Source organism: Pangasianodon hypophthalmus, chromosome 18, assembly GCF_027358585.1.
Source record: "Pangasianodon hypophthalmus isolate fPanHyp1 chromosome 18, fPanHyp1.pri, whole genome shotgun sequence".
In the NCBI taxonomy this organism is placed as follows: domain Eukaryota; kingdom Metazoa; phylum Chordata; class Actinopteri; order Siluriformes; family Pangasiidae; genus Pangasianodon; species Pangasianodon hypophthalmus.
Window position 1 is genome coordinate 12648863 of NC_069727.1, and position 19718 is coordinate 12668580.

At 38.9% G+C, this 19718-nt stretch overlaps 1 protein-coding gene across 25 annotated transcripts in view; it reads left to right on the plus strand.

Moving 5' to 3' along the window:
• Positions 1-10206, plus strand: part of celf2 (cugbp, Elav-like family member 2) — a 154140-nt gene extending 143934 nt beyond the window's left edge. For all 25 annotated transcript variants that reach the window (XM_026923110.3, XM_026923106.3, XM_026923108.3 and 22 more), the window contains 2 exons: positions 928-1098; positions 4117-10206. In XM_026923110.3, the coding sequence (XP_026778911.1) occupies positions 928-1055 (128 nt within the window). In that variant the 3' untranslated portion in view covers positions 1056-1098; positions 4117-10206. The remainder of the gene's footprint in view (positions 1-927; positions 1099-4116) is intronic.
• Positions 10207-19718: the final 9512 nt, after the last annotated feature.

Below are 19718 nucleotides of genomic sequence, written 5' to 3' on the forward strand. Positions count from 1 at the left end.
ACTGTTTTTTAATTAGGGACATTAAGGATAACTATTTAGTACTCAGGGCTAGATGTGTGTATGTATGTCTGGAGACGCAGCACAAAAATGCAACCATATGCAACTGTAAAATGCACTGGCAGTCTGAAAATAACATGCAGTTTACTAAGTGAATATGTGCGTGTTGAACATCCCACTCCAGATTTAGTCCCCCTTAGCTGTTATAATATCCTCTACTCTTCTGGGAAGGATTTCCACTAAATTTTGGAGTGTGGTTGTGAGGATTTGTGTTCATTCAGCTACAAGAGCATTAGTGAGGTCAGGCACTGATGTTGGGCTGGGTGCAGTCATGGTTCCAGTTCATTCCAAAGCTTTCTTCTACACCAATCTTGGCAAACCATGTCTTCATGGAGCTCGCTTTGTGCACAGGGGCATTGTCATGCTGGAACAGGTTTGGGTCTCTTAGTTCCAGTGAAGGGAAATCGTAATGCTACAGCATACAAAGACATTCTGTACAACCGTGTGTTTCCATCAATAGTTCTAACTGAAGAAGAACCACATATGGGTGTGATGGTCAGGTGTCCACATACTTTTTGGCCATATGGTGTATGTACATAAATACACATGTATGAGGCAGAGAAGTGCACTTTAAGATTCTTTCATGCATATAACATAAAAATAAAAAGTTTTGTTGAACAGAATGCTGACTCATTATGATGAAAAATGGGCAGCTTGGTACATTTGGCTCTTTTTTTTTTTTTTTTAATTGAAATATTGCTGGATGTTTAATGTAACACTCAAAGCTGGTAGCGTATGCATATTGTAATGTGCTACACCAAATCTCTGGGACTGTATATAGTATATAAAACTATATTTAGTTTTAAGACCCTACACACTAATACAGTTGATATAATCCACTCTGTCACGCACTTTCCTTCTTTCTGTCAGGTTTCGTCAGTTATGACAATCCCGTGTCGGCACAAGCAGCCATTCAGGCGATGAACGGGTTTCAGATCGGAATGAAGCGCCTGAAGGTGCAGCTGAAGCGCTCTAAGAATGACAGCAAGCCCTACTGATCTAATTGCTAGGGCCACTCCTCTCTGTCCCTACACTGCTAGGGTAAGTCCCCACTGCTGCCATGGCAACCGCCCCGGGGATGGGAAAAGGGGGGGACATGGGGGAGAGTTTCACCCTTAACACCACTAGAGGGAGTCACTTTCCCCCGAACATTCTTTTTAAAATTTTTTGATGGCAGTATTATTATTATTATTATTATTATTATTATTATTATTATTATTATTATTTGGTTTCTATTCACATGAACGCTTCCATTTTTGCTATTATTTTGTATGACCTGCGATGAATGAATAGCTATTGCTAGTTTTTTTTTCCCTTTTTATTTTGAGTTGTGTATAAAACTATTTATTTATTTTTTAAGTAGATATTTATACCATGCCTTTTTTTTTTCATTTTTATGATGATAACGACAACAACAGCCGAAAGGAAAGTTCTCTAAACTACATTTAGTTTCCCGTTGTGAACCTTGAGGCTTGTGTCAATGCGTAGGGACGGGGCCAAAGCCCCAGAAAAAGCACCAATATGCACGTTCGACTTTGCCCTTTGACCTCTGGTGTTGGCTCCGGGCTCCGCTGCTCCTTCGACCCCTCGGCCCAACGGCACCAGAGAGAAAAGGGTCAAAACCCGATGTGGCCTCGCTGTAGTTAACGGCAACGACTGCCAAAAGAGACTCTCCACACACACACATACACACACACACAAACACACATATACACACACACCTGCCATTAAAGCATTACGCCTTTTGCGTTGGGTTTTTTTTGTTTGTTATGGTGTTTGTCCAACAGAGCATTTTATGTAGAGCATTTTAAAAAGAGATGACAAATAAAAAAGAATCTAATAATAAAGCATTTTATGTTTCCGGCGGGGTGGCGGGTTCAACTGCAAATACTTGATGTTTATTGAAATAAAAAAATATATATCAGAGTACAGAAAGCCACAGGCCTGTAAATTTTATTTGTAAAAAAGCAGTTCTATTTTTATACACAAAAAATTTCTACTGCCTCTACTGAAGTGAAAGACTTTATTTATTCTGGTTAAGTGATCGGGTTTGTGAAGACGTGCTTTTCGCCGTCCGGTCTTCTGAAGCCACACAATCTGATGTGGGAAGAGAACAGAGGATCACCCCCCCTCTCTCCCTCCCTCATTCCCATCCTTCTATCTCTCCATCTTTCTGTCCCTATCTCTTTCCCTCCCATCTGTCTTTCTTCATTCTATCATGTCCCAGTTATATTTCAGTCTAATGGGGCTGCACGATTGTCCTGATCATTTTCAGCGATACTGTCTGTTAGAGTTATTAATTGAGAATGAAATAAGTGGCAGCTCAGCCGTTAAGCCTCTGCTCTGGTGGAAGGAAGGCAGTTGGATAAAATCCCAGGAAAGCCAGAGAGCCAAATTCGAGCAAACAGCTTCACCCTAAACTGCTCAGCTCTGTGTGTGGATTGGATTCTAACATGTAAATGACTTTAGATAAAAGCGTCAACTGACTAGTAGTGTGTCACTTACACACTTACTACTGCGTATTTTTTTTTTTTTTTAGAAGTTTGCACAGTACAGTGAAAGCATCGTGATACCACAGACGTGCCAGCATCTATGGCTTAGCTGTAGCATTTACGATATCTAACTCATTTCTAGGGCGATACGGAAGAAACCTGGAAACTTCAGAACAAATGCGTATAAAGTCAACCCAGCACAAACGCAAAATGACGCTGGAAATGAAAGATGTGCTATTGCTCCTGGAAGCGGTTTGTTCCTCTTAGTGCCACTTCTATCTAGGTGAACTTCGACCTGTGAATTCACAAACCTAGGTTTGTGTGAACCAATAGGAAAACAGAGAGTGGGTGGGGGTGGTGGAGTGGGCGTGGAGTGGGCGTGGAGTGGGCGTGGAGTGGGCGTGGAGTGGGCGTGGAGTGGGCTGTTCATCATATATGCTGTTTATCATTTATGCTGTTAGCATGGATCTTGTCCTCCGACATATGCTAGCATTTGTTGTTGTAAAATACTGTTTTTTTTTCTCTACCTGCTAGGATTTTCTTGTTAGCACCTCTGCAGATCATAACATTTCCATTTATTTGTTTGTTAATTCGATTGACTTTTAGTTGCCGTTTGTGTGATATTACTGAATATCATACTTTCGGTGAGATCGAGTTCCATTACATGTTAGCTACAATAACAAGAAGCCTTAAATTGTATATATAAATATATATATATATATGGAACTATTCCTTTGAAGCAGAATCCAATACAGGCATGGAGCTCAGCTGGTGAGGGTTCAGGGTCTTGTTTAAGAGCTCAGGAGTGACACTGGGATTAAAACTCACAACATTCCGGTCAATAGGACAGAACCTTAACCACTTAGTCCTCACTGTTGTAGATGACTAGACTGGAACTTGAATTACCACACAGGTAAAAAGTGACCTTTTCATGTTTAATTACAGAGGCTGAAATTGCAATTTATTTGATTAATTGTGAAGCCCTACTTCTTTGCTCCTTGTCCTTTTCCTCCTCTCTCTCAATCCCTCCTTCACTCCCTCCCTCGCCGTGAGTAGTAGCACTTTACATGTGCAATCTGTTTCTCCCTTTTTTCCTTCTGTTCCATTTTAGCTTCGTCTGGTGTTCTGTTTTTTGTTTCCGCATTACAAAAAAAAAACAAAAAAAAAAAAAACGTGTATTCGTTTTTCAGCTCAAGATCCATCAAGCTGTGTCTCTTAAACAAGGGACCGATGGATTCTTTGGGGTGCTGTATGTATGTGTGTATGTTTGTGTGTGTGTGTGTGTGTGTGTGTGTGTGTGTGTGTGTGTGTGTGTGAATGTACATATCATTTACATATGTTTATCTGTGTGAGATATGTGTAGTATATTAAAAAAAAGAGAGAGATAACTGAAAATAAAAAAATCTTCTTGCACTGGGTTACCGCTGGCTAGTAGCGCTGTTGTTGTCGTTGTTGATGTTGTTGCTGTTGTTGTTATCTGTTGTTTGTTGTTCTCATGGTTTTTTAATGCTGTAGTTGTGTGCCAGAGGCTGTGTGTGTAACTCTCCTCTCCCGTTTTCTTCCCTAGAAACTCATCTCCATGACTCTTTGCTCATCGTTTGCCTAGCATGTCTACGTGGCGTTCAAAAAAAAAAAAAAAAAGTCTCATCGTCTCGTCATTGTCTCCGATGTCTTTCTGAGTTCTCCTGATCATAATCTGGTCTCCTCCTACTGATCTCTCCTCGACTTTGATCTTAGCTTGATCTTTGTTGGGTATTTTTTTTTTTTTGCATGTGACCTCATTTGGAGCTTTTAACTGTTTTTCTGTTTTTGACCTTTTTTTGTTTGTGTTCTTTCTCTTTTTATTATAACAGTTGGGGGAGGGATGGGGGAAAGAAGGAAGGAAAAAAATAATAACAAATGTGAAAAAGCTAAAGCGCTAAAGCTGCGTTCACACTCGCAAATAGGTAGAGTCTATTTAATAGTATAACCCGAAGCGTCGTCATTTTAAGAAGCGCTGTTTTTAACATTTCACAAATGTAATAAATAAAAAACAAACCTGTGGCAAAGAAATTAAAAGAATTTGCATCGTTTGCTAGCTTAAGATTTTGCTTATGATTTGCTTTACATTTCATTTTTGTTTCTTTCATTCATTTAAAGTAAACTTGAAAGTACAATACAGGGATTGGCTTCGGGACTTCCTGTCAGCGCGTTTCGCAGTATGAGACGTGCAGGTAGACCGAGCTGGTTTCTACGAGAACTAGACTACTTCCAAGCAGTTTTAATAAAAAAAACTGTCTAATTGAACTTAAGAGTCTCTCAGAGCGAGCTTGTGGTTTTTACATTTTTCAGGCAGTGTAAAGTTTTTTGATAAGGCCATTTGAAGTGGCTCGGTTTCTCATTAAAGTCTATATAAAACCACTTTTTTCTAGAGTAGTAAAGGTATTAAAAAAAAAAAAAAACAAGAAAAAAGAGTGCCCTGTTTGGGGGAAATGCTACCTACATGTCACACCTTTTTGCTGAACTGATCTACCGTTAGACAATCCGTGGTATAAATGCACATGAAATGACCTATATTTTATACTGTTTAAATGTATAGAGGAAAAAAAAACAACAGTTTGTGTGACCCGCGTTCCCGTCGGTGCTTTTTGTGGATTGAGTCGTGGTTTCATCACAAGTCTAATAGTCTTATTCGTCTTGTGTTTTTAAAGAGAAGACTAAAAATCGGTTTACTTGAACATAGACAAAAATCCTATCATAGTACTATTGCTACTAGAGTATACCTGTTTTGTTTTTTTTTGTTTGTTTGTTTGTTTTTTTTCTTTCCTTTTTTAAGAGTCCCTATTTGAAATTTCTTGTCGGGTAATTAGCTATATAAACCTTTTACAATGTCAGCTTGTGAAGCATCAATGTCATTATTCTTATTATTTTGAATTTCGATTGTGGGAAACAATATTTAGATGTGTTGTTGCGTTCAGCGAAATTGTAATTTTTTTTTTCTTACAAAGGAAACACAAAAAAAAAAAAAAAAAAAAAAAAAACAAGATGAGTGGACTTTAGTGCCAAAATTCTGACGGTACATCCTGCCTACAGCTTCAGTGTATTACTTGTGAAATGATTTGATAACATGGGTATTTTATTACGTAAGTGTTTTGTATCCCTCATATTTAAGGATATAGATTTAAAAAAGCGGTTGTTAACTTGCTACTCTGTGGTCTTGTTGCCTGAACTGTTCACGTTTTTGCTTTCATTTTTGTAAAGATGTAAAAAGTGCCCATGTGTCATTCTCTCTCTTGTTCTCTCTCTCTGTCTCTCTATCTCTCTCTCTCTCTTTTCTCTCACACACTCTCACACACATGCACGTGCACAACCATACACACACACCCACATGCACGCATACACACACCTGTGCTAAAGGTTGACCTCACAGCCCTCTTTTCTTCGATGGTGTGTGTATGTGAGCCCCCTGAGCACGAGTCTCAGCAGCACACACACCTACACACATGAATTGGCATCGTATCGCTAACCTGAGTAGCCAATCGAAATCAGAGATGAGCTGTAAAGAGGCGTGTTGCTCATTGCCAGGCATGTGTCGATAGTAAAGTTTCATATCATGCTACAATTATTTGTTTGTCACCATATTGCTTTTTTTTTTTTTTTAAATAGAGAACATGTTTACATGGTGTCATGGGGCTGCATTTTAACCAGCATCTGATTCTGGATGCATTTTTACACCAAATCATGTGATGAAATGTCACAAAAGTGCAAAACGTTTGCAGATTTCTGTTCACAGAGATCGCACCTTCCTTTTTTTTTTATTATCTGAGAAGAAGCTTACATCACCTAAATGTATTCACCTAAATTAATTTAAAAAATGAAATAAATAACCAGCACTTGGTTTGTTGAACATGGGCAGAGACACATACTCTCATAAGAATGGTGCGGTAATTGGTTTCGCAGATCGAATTCACGCTAATGCAGGGGTTAGCAGCATCCCGGAGAAAACAACAGATGAATTATCGAGAGCAGCTCAACCCCTGAGCGTTTGGCATCGTGTACGCTGTCTGGCACATAAACGACACAGTTTATTGGTTGATGAGCTTTTCACTTTACATGGTGCCATCACAGTATAGCACTGTCATTCTCAATGTTCAGCAGGCGTTCACAGTTTAATATCTCATCGTGCATCATTGTTGGAAGAAAAAAAAGACATTTCTTTTGTATCAGTAGGGCTTCACAGTTTACAGTCAGTTCAAACTTTCTGCTTTAACTGCTCTAAGAGGGACAGATGTACTGAAGCTTAAAAGACACCTGTGCATATGCTGCCTTCTAAAGAGGATGGACTTTATCTCAGAAGCACAAACACTGCCCAGAAATGCCTACCCACCTCCCAAATTAGACACAGGGCTAGTGGCGATAATGTTATACGTCCACTCTAGCAGTAGCGTGTTAGGAGTTATCGGCACATGCCTGTTTGCCTCGTGCTGCCTCTCTCTGCTTCTTCAGGTCTTAAAGCACCCTGATGCCAAAGGAGAACTCACCCGTCCACAGTACCATATTTCCCATTGCACTTTTGTCAAAAACGTTTACACGTGTTGTAAATGGCCCGTATACAATCTTGTTTACAGACGTGGTTTACAGCCGGCCCCCCCTAAAAACCCCTGTTTACTTCACTAAAGCACTATTTTCTACCCAAATCCTGCCGTTGCCTTAACATGACGCTCAGTATTAGTGGGGTGGAATAGGCTGCTGCCTGAGTGCTGCCAAGGTTATTTGTGCGTATGTGTGTGTGTGTGTGTGTGTGTGTGTGTGTGTGTGTGTGTGTATGTATGTTTTGTCCCAATAATACACCCAAGGTATTACCTTACCAACAAAACTGGAACTGCCAAACACAGAGCTGCAGGGAGGGACATCCTTCGAGAGAATCTACGGCATGGTTAAGACATTATGTCTTCGCTGTTAGCCAGTTGCACAAGCACAAAAAGCACACACACATGCCAAACCAAACTGTTAGCACAATGACGACACGCAGTATTACAAGTCAGCGTCCTGACGGCTCTACCAGCTCAAAGGATGTGATGTCCATTCTAATGATTTATTACATACTGCCATGTCAGGATATACACACTACCATGATTTTCTTCTGGTTTAATCACTCACTTTCAGTAAGCGATCGATCCTGCGAACACTGGGCATGAAGCGGGAATACACCCTGAACAGGACTCCAGTCCATCGCATCTTCAGTGGTTTAATAGTTTAATTAGAACAAGATGTATTTCTTTTAAGAGCACACATACATCGATGCACATGTATTTGTGTTCAGTTTAGTGGCTTAAATAGAATTTGAAGAATATTTTATTATCTAAACAAACAATAATAATTAGACTAAAAGATCTGCTTCTTAAGTGAATGTAGAAATTGTCAGAAATTGTTTTGACTTGTATACTGGCGTATTATAAAACTCTCACTAAATGCTCTAACATAGAAATGAGCTGAGACTGAACATGGGTAATATTGTAATATTGGCACATGGATCATTTGTAGTTTCTCTAATAAAAACACACTTGCATAACCTGCAGATGGAAAAACAACTGTTAATGAGAACCATTAAGAAGTCACGCACCACGTTTCTGAGCAAGCAAAGGTCACCCACGTGCAAAATGATGATTAATGAATGATTACAATGTATTGTTAAAACAGATATATATTATAGATATAGAGCATTTAAAAACTTTTGACTGGCAGTGATATATGCTATATTTGCTATATATTGCTATCTCAGTATAAATATATATGATAGAGGTGTGTGTGATAGTCATAAGAGCTGGCTGACACTTCAGCACTGTTTAATAACGGTGTGTTACCCACCATTGTGGATTTCCACTCATGACTTTGGAGTGTGTAACGCCTGTTATACAGGTGTGTCCTAAAGCACAAGACAACGAGAAGCTGATTTCTTGGCATCAACAACAAATGAGTAGAAGCAATTTTCAGACTGGGTCAGCCTGCAAAGTATTCTGGGTTGGTTTTGTTCCTGAAATCTAGTGATGTCAACTGATTCCATCCTTCACGCTACCAAGGGCTCATCCTCATCTTAACAAACTTCACTCCAGCTGATAAAGTAGTGGCACTGCCCTTCAGATGGCGACAGCGATTCAACCGAGGTGCTCTGGCGAGGAGGATTTAATGAGGGCGTGTTAAAAGCCGTGTTGGAACAAGGCCAAGATATTTTTTTAGTTGATAGTGAGGAGAATGATGGAGATGGAGTGTCAACACTTTCCCCAATATCGCTGCACTATGATATGGTCAAATGGCAGGAGGTTAAACCAACAAATTGTAATCTCTTATGTCTCCCATTGTGTGTGTGTGTGTGCGTGTGTGTGTGTATGTGTGTGTGCATGCATATGTGTATCAACTTAGTCTGCTTTGCCACTATCGAATCAAACAGGGTAAGATTTTGCGATCTCGCTACGCACACAATCCCCGACACACTCCATTTCTTACACACACACACACACACACACACACACACACACACACACATTAGATGTTTAGTAAAGCACAAACTCGTAAGGGTCTTTGCAGATGTGCTTGCTGAGGCTCTATACTCAGGGGTTTTCTTCACCACACACATCTTCTCTTAAATCTGTTTGTTCTTTCTGTTTTTGCTTTCTCTTAAGTGCTATTTAACAACAGTGTATTTTACAAGAAAAGTGGAGTTTCTTTGCATTTTTCGCTTATTATGTCAAGTTTTTTGGACAAAAAAATAATACTGTATGTGTGTTGATCTGATGTGCCGTATAAAAAAAAAAGCTTGTTGTCTGTAGATTAATATCATTTTGTTTGATTCTAAAAGGATTTGAATAGTTTTAAGTATTGTCTTGAGAAAAGCCAAAGTCAATGCATTTCAGTGGATTATGTAAGCGTGGTACATGTTTGTTTGACTCCTTGGAATCTGTCATTGGATGGAATTTAAAAAGTACAAAAAAAATGCAGGCTTTCCTATTTCTAAAACTGATTGTACTTATGCCTTTTGTACCAGTGCAACTTTTTATACTGGCAATTAAAGAAAAAAAAAACAAAAAACAAAAAAACCTACTGAGAGTCTGTCTGACCCGGCACAGGGGTCGGCCAGCGGCTGTTCCCGAGTTTTGATTTCTAAGTTGGCATCCAGGATGGTTAAGTTTTAATATAAAGATTTTCTAGAACTTTGGCTTGGTATCTTTGACCTTTGACATCTTCTTGTTCTTCTTCACTTCAGCGTTTGGTTTCCTTTATCTTTATCTCTTTGTTTTCTTTTGTTTTTGGAAAGAGGGTCGGGAGTTTTCCTTTTGGCTTACAAGTACTTAAAAAACAAGTTTGTCTTTTTCAAAGAGTCTTTACGAAGGCGGTAAGTTTCATTTTGTTCAGTATATTGTGCAGTCTCCATGATAAGACGATTTAGACGATTTAGAAGTATTTAGTCCCCTTCAGTGGATAAATGTATTAGTTTGACAAAGAGATAAAACAAGTAATTTGAGGACTTTTGCTTTTAGCTGTTTAGATTTTTCTGGTTTCTCTGTCCTTCGCTGTTAACCTAACTGTGTAGCTGAAACAGTCAGACTTATTTTTGTAAATGTACGTTCTTGTGTGATGCAGTTTTTTGCTTCTGTCTCCGATATTAAATCATTTTTCCTAATACTCGTCTCTCTCTCTGTGCTGTGGTGTTCCAGTACCTGTCCGATGTTGTAACAGCGTTCACACAACCCTCCAGTGTTCCACCTCTCACTTTCTCTCTCTCTCTCACTCACTCTCTCTCTCTCTCTCTCTCTCTTTCTATCCTGTCTTTCCTTCTTTGTTCTTTACTGTTCGACGTGTTTTGTTCTGTTTGACGCATTAGTGCAATTGGTTTCATCTTACTCTTCACCAAAATCTCATCACCAGACGTGGTAAATATACATAAAGATGTTTTATATGTATATTTCTGTGCAGCCCAATTTGCTGTGACAGTAGATGGACAGCCTTTTTGAATTCATTCCTCAAACACAATACTCTCAAAAGTACTTTTGAGTTAAAAATCTCACAAGACCAGGCTCTGGAGAAGTTCACCTCTTTAATTGAAAAAAAAAAAAAAGCATTAGACAAAACATGACAGAAATTTTGAACAAAACCAAGATGCAAGTTTCAGAAATTTACATTACATATTCCTTCAGCATGCACCCTATAAACATCACAGATGATGGTAGAATTGTTCTTCATCTATACAAAATGTTAGCTAACTGCAGACACTTGTACTACAAGACCAAATGAAAGAGTAAAGTGGAAACTGAATTTAGCAGCCCTGCCTACAGGCGTATGCTGTTCTGTACTGTCGGCTCTTCTGGGCGAAGCTCCCCTTGTCCCTCCTCTGTCCTTGTTCCTCTCCGCTCTGTCCTGTCCTTGTCTTTACTGCATCCCTACAGAGATACCAGAGAGTCCAAATTAACGCAGGCATTTTACAAGTTCATTTAGGATTTTTGTTTTGGTTTTTGTTTTAAAACAGAGCAGAAACTTTGAAGCATTTTATAAAGAAGACTACATCTTCTCCATGGGGTTTACCAATGATCAAATACGATCAGAGATGAGCATTTTATAAAAAAAAAAAATAAAAAAAAAGGTATTATACTTTTTAAAAAAGGATATCACATTTCAGACACATGCAAATACAATGAGTTGAAAACAGTTTATGATATACACCTACCTCGTGGCTACACTTATTGGACATTTTATCATTTAAACATACCATTTGCTATGCAACAGTGGAAATGGACCATGACCAACTAGATATATAAGGGCAGAGTTATACTATAGTATGCTTTCATCTACATGCTGCAAGTCACCAAAAATACACTCCTGGGCAAAAAAAAAGGACCAAACCCAAAATGGCAAATACTGAGCCTTTAATGGTCTTAACAACAAATCATTGGTCAGAAAATCAGCAAGAATTACACTAATGCGCTCCTGAGAGCTCCTGTGCCACCATTTACTCGTTTACTTTTGCTGCAGTGAACTGTTTAGTGAAAAGCTAGAAACAGGGAAATTCACTTATACAGTCTTCTTGTACGCAAAGATAAAATCATGATGATGATTAAAATATTTCAAATTCAAATATTTCAAACTGACACATATCTGGGTGTACAAAATTTTCCAAAAATATCTTTTGGGATGTTTTTTTTTTCTTAGAATATTAGTGATTATGTGGTTATCTGCCGCACCTGATGCAGCCCATCAAGGGCCACAAGGCTTAAACATTTAATGCAATCAAAGGGAAAAGCTCCCATACTAACTTCCTTTATCTATTTGTTTAATTCTTGCTAATTTTTGGTGGCTACATTACATTCACTGTCAAATATCCCTTAAAGGTTCTTTAAATCTTGGCCGTCTCTCAAGTACGTTATAAATCACACAATTAACTACTTATGCTAGCTGGGTGATTACTGTAAATGAGGGTTAAGAAATTAAGTCTAAAGTGGGTTTTTTGTCTTTAAAAGTTATTATACCAAAGTGATGTTGAATTGTGAAATCTAATTGGCCAAAAGGTGTTGATTAATTTTCTATATTAGCAGCTCTGACAGAGCCAGCTGTAGTTCAAATCACAAGTTGTGCTTGTTCTAATGCATTATAGTTTCTATAGTAACGTTTCACAGGGACTTTTATGGCAGGCACTCCACATAATCTAAGCCTAATAATAACCTGATTTTAAAAATGTGCTGATATGTAACAAAGAAAAATCAGTGAATCATTAATATGGTGAAACTTTCTGCAAGGAGACATTTTAACATTTATGGAAGTAAATGTTAATTTACTTTTACGCCAGTTTCAGTGCAAAAGTCAATACATTTTCAGCTACAGGACTGTCTTTGTGACAGAAGACTTCATGCTTTCAGGTTCTTGGGAAAATGACAAGCTCCTATAGTGAGAAAAAAGAGAGGCTGGTGAGAGAGTGACTGTTTATAGCTGTTGTAATGTGAGTAATAACAGAAACTAATTTTCTCACAGATGTTCCACAGCATTATGGGAAAATAATCAACTTCGGGGTGGTAACAGTATCAGCACCCTGTCACCGATTATTTCTCCCTTAACAGCACACACTATCCTGAATAATTCCTTATTTCATTCATTCATTCATCTTCAGTAACCAATTTATCCTGGTCAGAGTCGTGATGGATCCGGAACTAATCCGGGAACACTGGGCACGAGGAAGAAGGGACAATTAACCTTGGATGAGATGCCAGTTCTTCACAGGGCCACCATTCACACACTCATTAACACCAAGGGGCAATTTAGCATAGCTAGTTTGCCTACTTGCATGTTTTTGGACCATGGGAAGAAACCGGAGAACCTTCAGGAAACCCACACAAACACGGGGAGAACATGTGAGACTCCACACAGACAGTAACCCAAGCTCAGGATCGAACCGGTACCCAGGAGCTGTGAGGTGAAAAAAATCTATAGTCTTGAACTCTGCAAAAGGGAAACAACAAGGTAGGTGTGTGTAATGAAGTGGACAGTAAGAAGACGCTGCTATGCGTTATGAAAATAACTGACCACCCAAATGACACCTGGTTAGCAGTGTGATAGATGGATAGAGGGTCACTCACAAATTTCACATAGCACCAGATTTAGAGCAAGTGCAAACTTGTACACATACAAAATGTTTCTGTATGATAAATCTGTCAAACTGCATGTAGATACAAGGTAAGTGTACCTAATAAAGTGACTTCTGTATTTTACAGGGGGAAAAAAATCCTAAATCTTTGAAGCGCTTTCAAAGAACACCAAAGGGTTCAAATACATGTAAATATTTCACCAAGGAACACAGGTTCAATAATTTACACTATTGAACACAGAATACCAGAGAACGTAAATTCAGCTCTTTTTTTTTAATAACAAAGAGTATGAGTATGTGTGTTACAAACTATTACAAAGCTTATATTCACTCAGAGACTTTTAAAATGGATTTCAGAAACATAAAATTCTCACAAATATTCTTTCAAGTATACCAGAGAGTTCCTTCAAGGGTTTCATAGATCAAACATGTGTGAATAATTTATAAAGGATGCCAGAGATTAAATCCACAAAAACATTCAACAAAAGATAACAGATCAAATGCCTGTGAATATTTTACAAAAGAAACCAGAGTTCAAAATCACGCAAGCATTTTTTTCAAAGATACCACTCTACAAATACATGCAAACATTCTACAAAGAATATCACAAGGTTCACATTCACACAATCCAGATAGCACACACACACACACACACACACACACACAAGTCTACGCCAGTTTCAGAACAAAATGTGCAAATTACATGTCAATGATGTCATATGCAGCTTGTTTGCTACTTGGGAAGATGGCATAATGTCAGCGTTAATGCATGTTCTTAATATTCCCTTTTTCACAGCCTGAAATATACTCAAATATACTTGGATTTATTCCATATATATATATATATATATGGAATAAATCCAAGTATCACCAGGAGACGGAGCTGTCTTACAACACTGATGGGTCACGGATGGCTAAAAAGTGGTGGATGATCAAAAAGCACAACACTGTGCTCACATCACCCCAATTAGCAAGCGAACAGCTTGCAGCATACAGCGTGAAATGTGAAGTGTGCACATCATGCTGACATACAGTCAGGTCCATAAGTATTTGGACAGCGACAGAATTTTCATAATTTTGCCTCTGTACATCACCACGGTGGATTTGAAATGAAGCAATCAAGATGTGATTGAAGTGTAGACTTTCAGCTTTATTTCAAAGGGTTTAACAAAAATATTGCATTACCCGTTTAGAACTTAGGTCCATTTGTACAGAGTCCCTCCACACGGCCAAAAGTGATTGGACAATTGACTGATAAGCAGTTTCATGGCCAGGTGTGACCTGAGAAATTAAGGAGATAAAAGGTCTGGAGTTGATTCCATGTGTTGAATTTGCGTTTGGTAGCTGTTCATGGGAACTTTCAATATGTGGTCCAAAGAAGTGTCAATGTAAGTGAAGGAGGCCATGGTTAGGCTGGAAAAAACAAAATAGCATATCATTGTAAAAGTCTACAATCAAGAGACACCTTCATGAAAGTAAATACAGACGTTTACCTCCACTGGTAACATTCAAGAACAGAAAGGCCAGATGAGACTTTGCTAAAAATAAAATAAAATTAATGCCTGTCGAGTTCTGATGCATGATTAACTTGTACCAGAATGATGGGAAGAGAAGAGTATGGAGAAGAAAAGAAAAGGCTCATGATCCAAAGCATACCACAGCATCTGTCAAACGTGTGGAGGCAGTGTTATGGCATGGGCATGTATGACTGCCAATGGAACTGGGTCACTGGTGTTTATTGATGATGTGACTGCTGATAGAAGTAGCAGGATGAATTCTGAAGTGTATACAGTTATACTTTCTCCTAAGATTCAGTTAAATGCTGAAGAACTGATAGGACGGTGCTTCACAGTACAGATGGATAATGACTCAAAACGTACTGGCAAAGAAATGAAATGTTCTTAAATGTCCGATGACCTCAACCCAATTGAGAAAGACCCACAAACAAGCAGCAACTGAAGGCAACTGCAGTAAAGACCTGGTAAAACATCTCAAGGGAGGAAAGGTTCTCAAGGTTCCAGATTTCAGGCAGTCATTGACTGCAATGGATTTGCATCCAAATATGAAAAATAATCCTAATATTTATGATTGTTAGTTTTTCCAAGTAATTTTGAGCCTGTGAAAATGGACATCTTAAGTGCCTTTTGCTGACTCAATAATGCAGAAATCATAAAATATACATCTATAACAAAATTTGAAATAAAAAACAAAAAAGGGCCTAAAACGTTTGCACAGTTCTGTATGTGTGCTATGTCAGGGAAGCTTTTTCTTCCTTCATATACAATACATATGAATATTTCTGTCCTGCTTCATCACTAGTAATCTGTTTGACACAGAAGCACATTTTGAGTTTGCTGTAAAGGGGAAAATATGAGGTTTTAAAGTTTTTTCTGAAACCAATGATATTTGTTTCTAAATATCTAACACTCATTAAAATGGTTACTGTCATTAAACTTTGTTTTGGAGAAAAAAGCAAAAAAACCAAAGCCTACCTAAATTTTGCAAGAAATTAAACCATTAGGCGACATAAACACTTTTTCCAGCTAAGACTGACAACACACCTAAACACACATAAATACACATGAGAATTAATTTTAATAGTTTTCATTCATTCATATTCAGTAAACACTGTGTCCTGGTAGAGTGGCACTGGATCTTGAGCACATCCCAGGAACACTGAGCACAAGGCAGAAATACATCCTGGATGGGATGCCAGTCCATCACAGGGCACCATGCACGCACACAAACACAAACACACTCATTCACACACAGAGCCAATTAAGTGTAGCCAGTTCATCTACCGGCATGTTTATGGGAGGTGGGAGGAAACCAGATAACCTGGAGAAGACTAACATGGACATGGAGAGAACATGCAAAACTCCACACTGAAAGTAACCGAGTTCAAGAGTGACCTGGGGACCCTGGAGCCGTGAGGCGGCAGAAACACGTAATAACACATAATCATACATTTTGATAGATTAAACATTCCTAAGGTAAAAATGCAGTGAGGCAATCTCTCTGGTGAAATGATACTGTTTAACTGACTTTACTGAATCTTTTAGTCACACAGCTGTACACTGAATAGTTTCTTCTACGACTGAAATAATACAAAGGTGGGACAGAGAGAGAGAGAGAGAGAGAGAGAGAAAGAGAGAGAGAGATAACATGCAGCTCACTAGCAGCTAAATGTGGCTTTCTCTCCGAAGTACCAGATGCATCATCCTCTGTTTGAGGCTTCACATCAGGTTATAAAGGCTAAGACATCAGTTAATCAGAAAAAAGGCCCACAATTGAATTTCTGAACTAATATTCTGTTTCACCATCATAACGTCTGCAATTTGTCACTCTAGCATTTATTTAAGTGTATTAAATTCATTCAGCTCTTCATAAAGATATCAAAGACTACAAGTACACATGATTTTTTTTTTAACAAAGGGTACTGCAGATTAAATTCTTCCTAACCTTGGATAAAAGATACGAGAGTTCAAGTACACATGAATATTTCAGAAAGCATACAGCAAATTAAATTCACTCTTACATTTTATAAGGCATACCAAAGAGTGCAGGTACTTGTGAATATTTGATAAAGGATACCACACATTACACTGACTGAAGAATTTTATAAAGGATGGCAGAGTCTACAGATTCTCTCGGGCATTTTACAAAGGGCGAAAGAGACTTAAAATGTTAAAAGATAAACGAACGTTAAATTCACTTGAACATTTTATTGAAGACAGCAGAGGGTTCAAATTCCCTCTAGCATATTTAAAAGGATATCAAAGACTCAAAATTGTCTTACACATCCTCACAAGTACACCAACATGCCCAAATTCTTTCAGGGTTTTTTTTAAAGATTTAAATTCACTGGAGTATTTAAAAAAAAAAAGAAGAAGAAAAAAAAATCTAAATTAAAGTAAGCACCTTCCAAAGGAGACCACAGAGTCTGAAGAGATGCAGATATTTTACAAATCTGAATCTGCATGCATATTTTATCATTTATATACTAAATTAAGTCTAGCTTTTTTAAAAGGAGACTCGTGGGTCTCTCGTTCTTTGAAGCATAACTAAGAGTTTGAATTCACTGAAGAATCTGGGCTCTAAAAGTGGCACAGTCATCTAATGATTCATACTATCATTTGAAGATCACAAATTTGAATCCCGATGTACCACAGCCTCTGACCGGGATCCAAGAGTCTGTCTGAGAGGGTAGTAGTGCCTTCCTCTCTCCTCTTTCCATCAGTGCCACACCAATCACACTATCTGTTAGCTCAAGTGTACAGAAAAGGACAATTACTGCTGCCCTCGAAGTGTATTAAATCCAACCTAGTGCCAGATTTTACAAAAGATTTTACAAAAGGACACATGGGATTGCATTTCTACCTACTCATTCAAGCAATGATTCATTCAGCCAATCATGTGGCAGCAGCGCAATGCATAAAATCATGCACATACAGGTCAAGAGCCTCAGTTAATGTTCACATCAAGCATCAGAATGCCAAAAAAATGTGATCTCAGTGACTCTGAGTGTAGCATAGTAGTTGGTGTCAGATGCGCGTATGTATTTAACGTGTAGTGAGAGATGCTTTTCTGCTCACCATGGTTGTAAAGAGTGGTTATTTGAGTTAGTGTAGCCTTCCTGCTGGCTTGAACCATTCTGGCCATTCTCCTCTAACCTCTCTCATCAACAAGATGTTTCTGCCCACTGGATAGTTTTTTTTTTTTTGCACCATTGTGTGTGAAAATCAAAAGAGAGCAGTCTCTGAAATACTCAAACCAGCCCATCTGGTAAAACATCCATGGCCACGGTTAAAGTGACAGAGATCACACTTTTTCCCCATTCTGATGTTTGATGTGAACATTAACTGAAGTTTTTGACCTGTATCTGCATGATATTATGATGATATTATGCATTGTGCTGCTGCCACATTATTGGTTGATATCTACATAAATGAACAGGGGCAGGTGTACAGGTATTACTATTAAAGTAGACAGTGAGTATATATATATATATATATATATATATATATATATATATATATATATATATATATATACATACATATATACATATACACACACACACACAGATACAGCTGAGTTATTGCCAAAGAGTTCTGATTTTCTTTCGTCTGACCAGGGTGTCCAGATACCATTTTCCTTATCAATTTCATTTTTAAACATATCTTGGTTTATGTTTATGAATACATACTTTTTTTACTCATGTTTGAAGATAGAAGCTTATAAAAAAATATATTTTCATGTACAACAGTCTCTAGAGTTTACACAGAATGGCATGAAAAACAAAAAACACCCTGTGAGCAGAGGATCTGCAGGCTGAAACACCTTGTTGATGAGAGAACTCAGAGGAGAATGACCAGACTGGTCTGAGCTGCCAGGAAGTCTATAGTAACTCACATAAGCACTCTTTACAACCATGGTGAGCAGAAAAGCATCTCAGAAAGCACAACACACCAAACCTTGTGGTGAATGGGCTACAACAGCAGAAGACCACATCACATTCCACTCCTGTAAGCCAAGAACAAGAATCTGAAGCTATCATAGGCACAGGCTCACCAGAAGTGGACAGTTGAATGGTAGAAAAAAAAAATCAATCAATCAATTATTTGGCTGATTGTGAATCAGTTTCACCTGCTTTGGTGCAAATGAAAGTGACAACAGGTGTGCTGAAGAGGCAACAGCAAGACAACCCCCAGAAAGGGAATGGTTTTGCAGGTGGTGGCCACAGACAATTGCTCTCTCCTTATCCTTCCTGACAGATTTGTCTCTAGGTTTGTGATTGGTTAGGGTCCTTGTCACTGCTTGTAGCATGAGGCAGTACCTGCAACCCAATCAGGTTGCACAGGTAGTCCAGCTCCTCCAGGATTGTACTGCCATACGTGCCATCGCAAGGAGGTTTGGTGTGTCTCCCAGCACAGTTTCAAGAGCATGGAGGAGATACCAGGAGAAGGGCCATTACACGAGGAGAGCTGGACAGGGCCGTAGAAGGGCAACAACCCAGCAGCAGGACCGGTATCTGCACCTTTATGCGAGGAGGAACAGGAGGAGCACTGCCAGATCCCTATAAAATGACCTCCAGCAGGCTACTGGTGTGCATGTTTCTGACCAAACTGTCAAAAATGTCCTCTAGTGGGACCTGTGCTCAGCCCAGCACCGTGCAGCTCAATTGGCATTTGCCAGAGAGCACCAGAACTGGCAGGTCCACAGCACTGTTCTCTTCAAGGATGAGAAGAGGTTCACACTGAGCATATGTGACAAACATCTGGAGATGCTGTGGGGAATGTTATGATGCCTGTAACATCATCCAGCATGACCGGTTTGGCGGTGGGTCAGTGATGGTCTGGGGAGGAATATCCTTGGAGGGTGGCACAGACCTCCACGTGCTAGCATTAGTTCATGGTCCTCCACGTGCTGCTGTTAGGTCCTCAGAGCCATTGTCAGACCTTACGCTGGTGCAGTGGGCCCTGGGTTCCTTCTGGTGCATGACAATGCCTGGCCACGTGTGGCCATAGTGTGTAGGCAGTTTCTGGATGACAAACAGATTG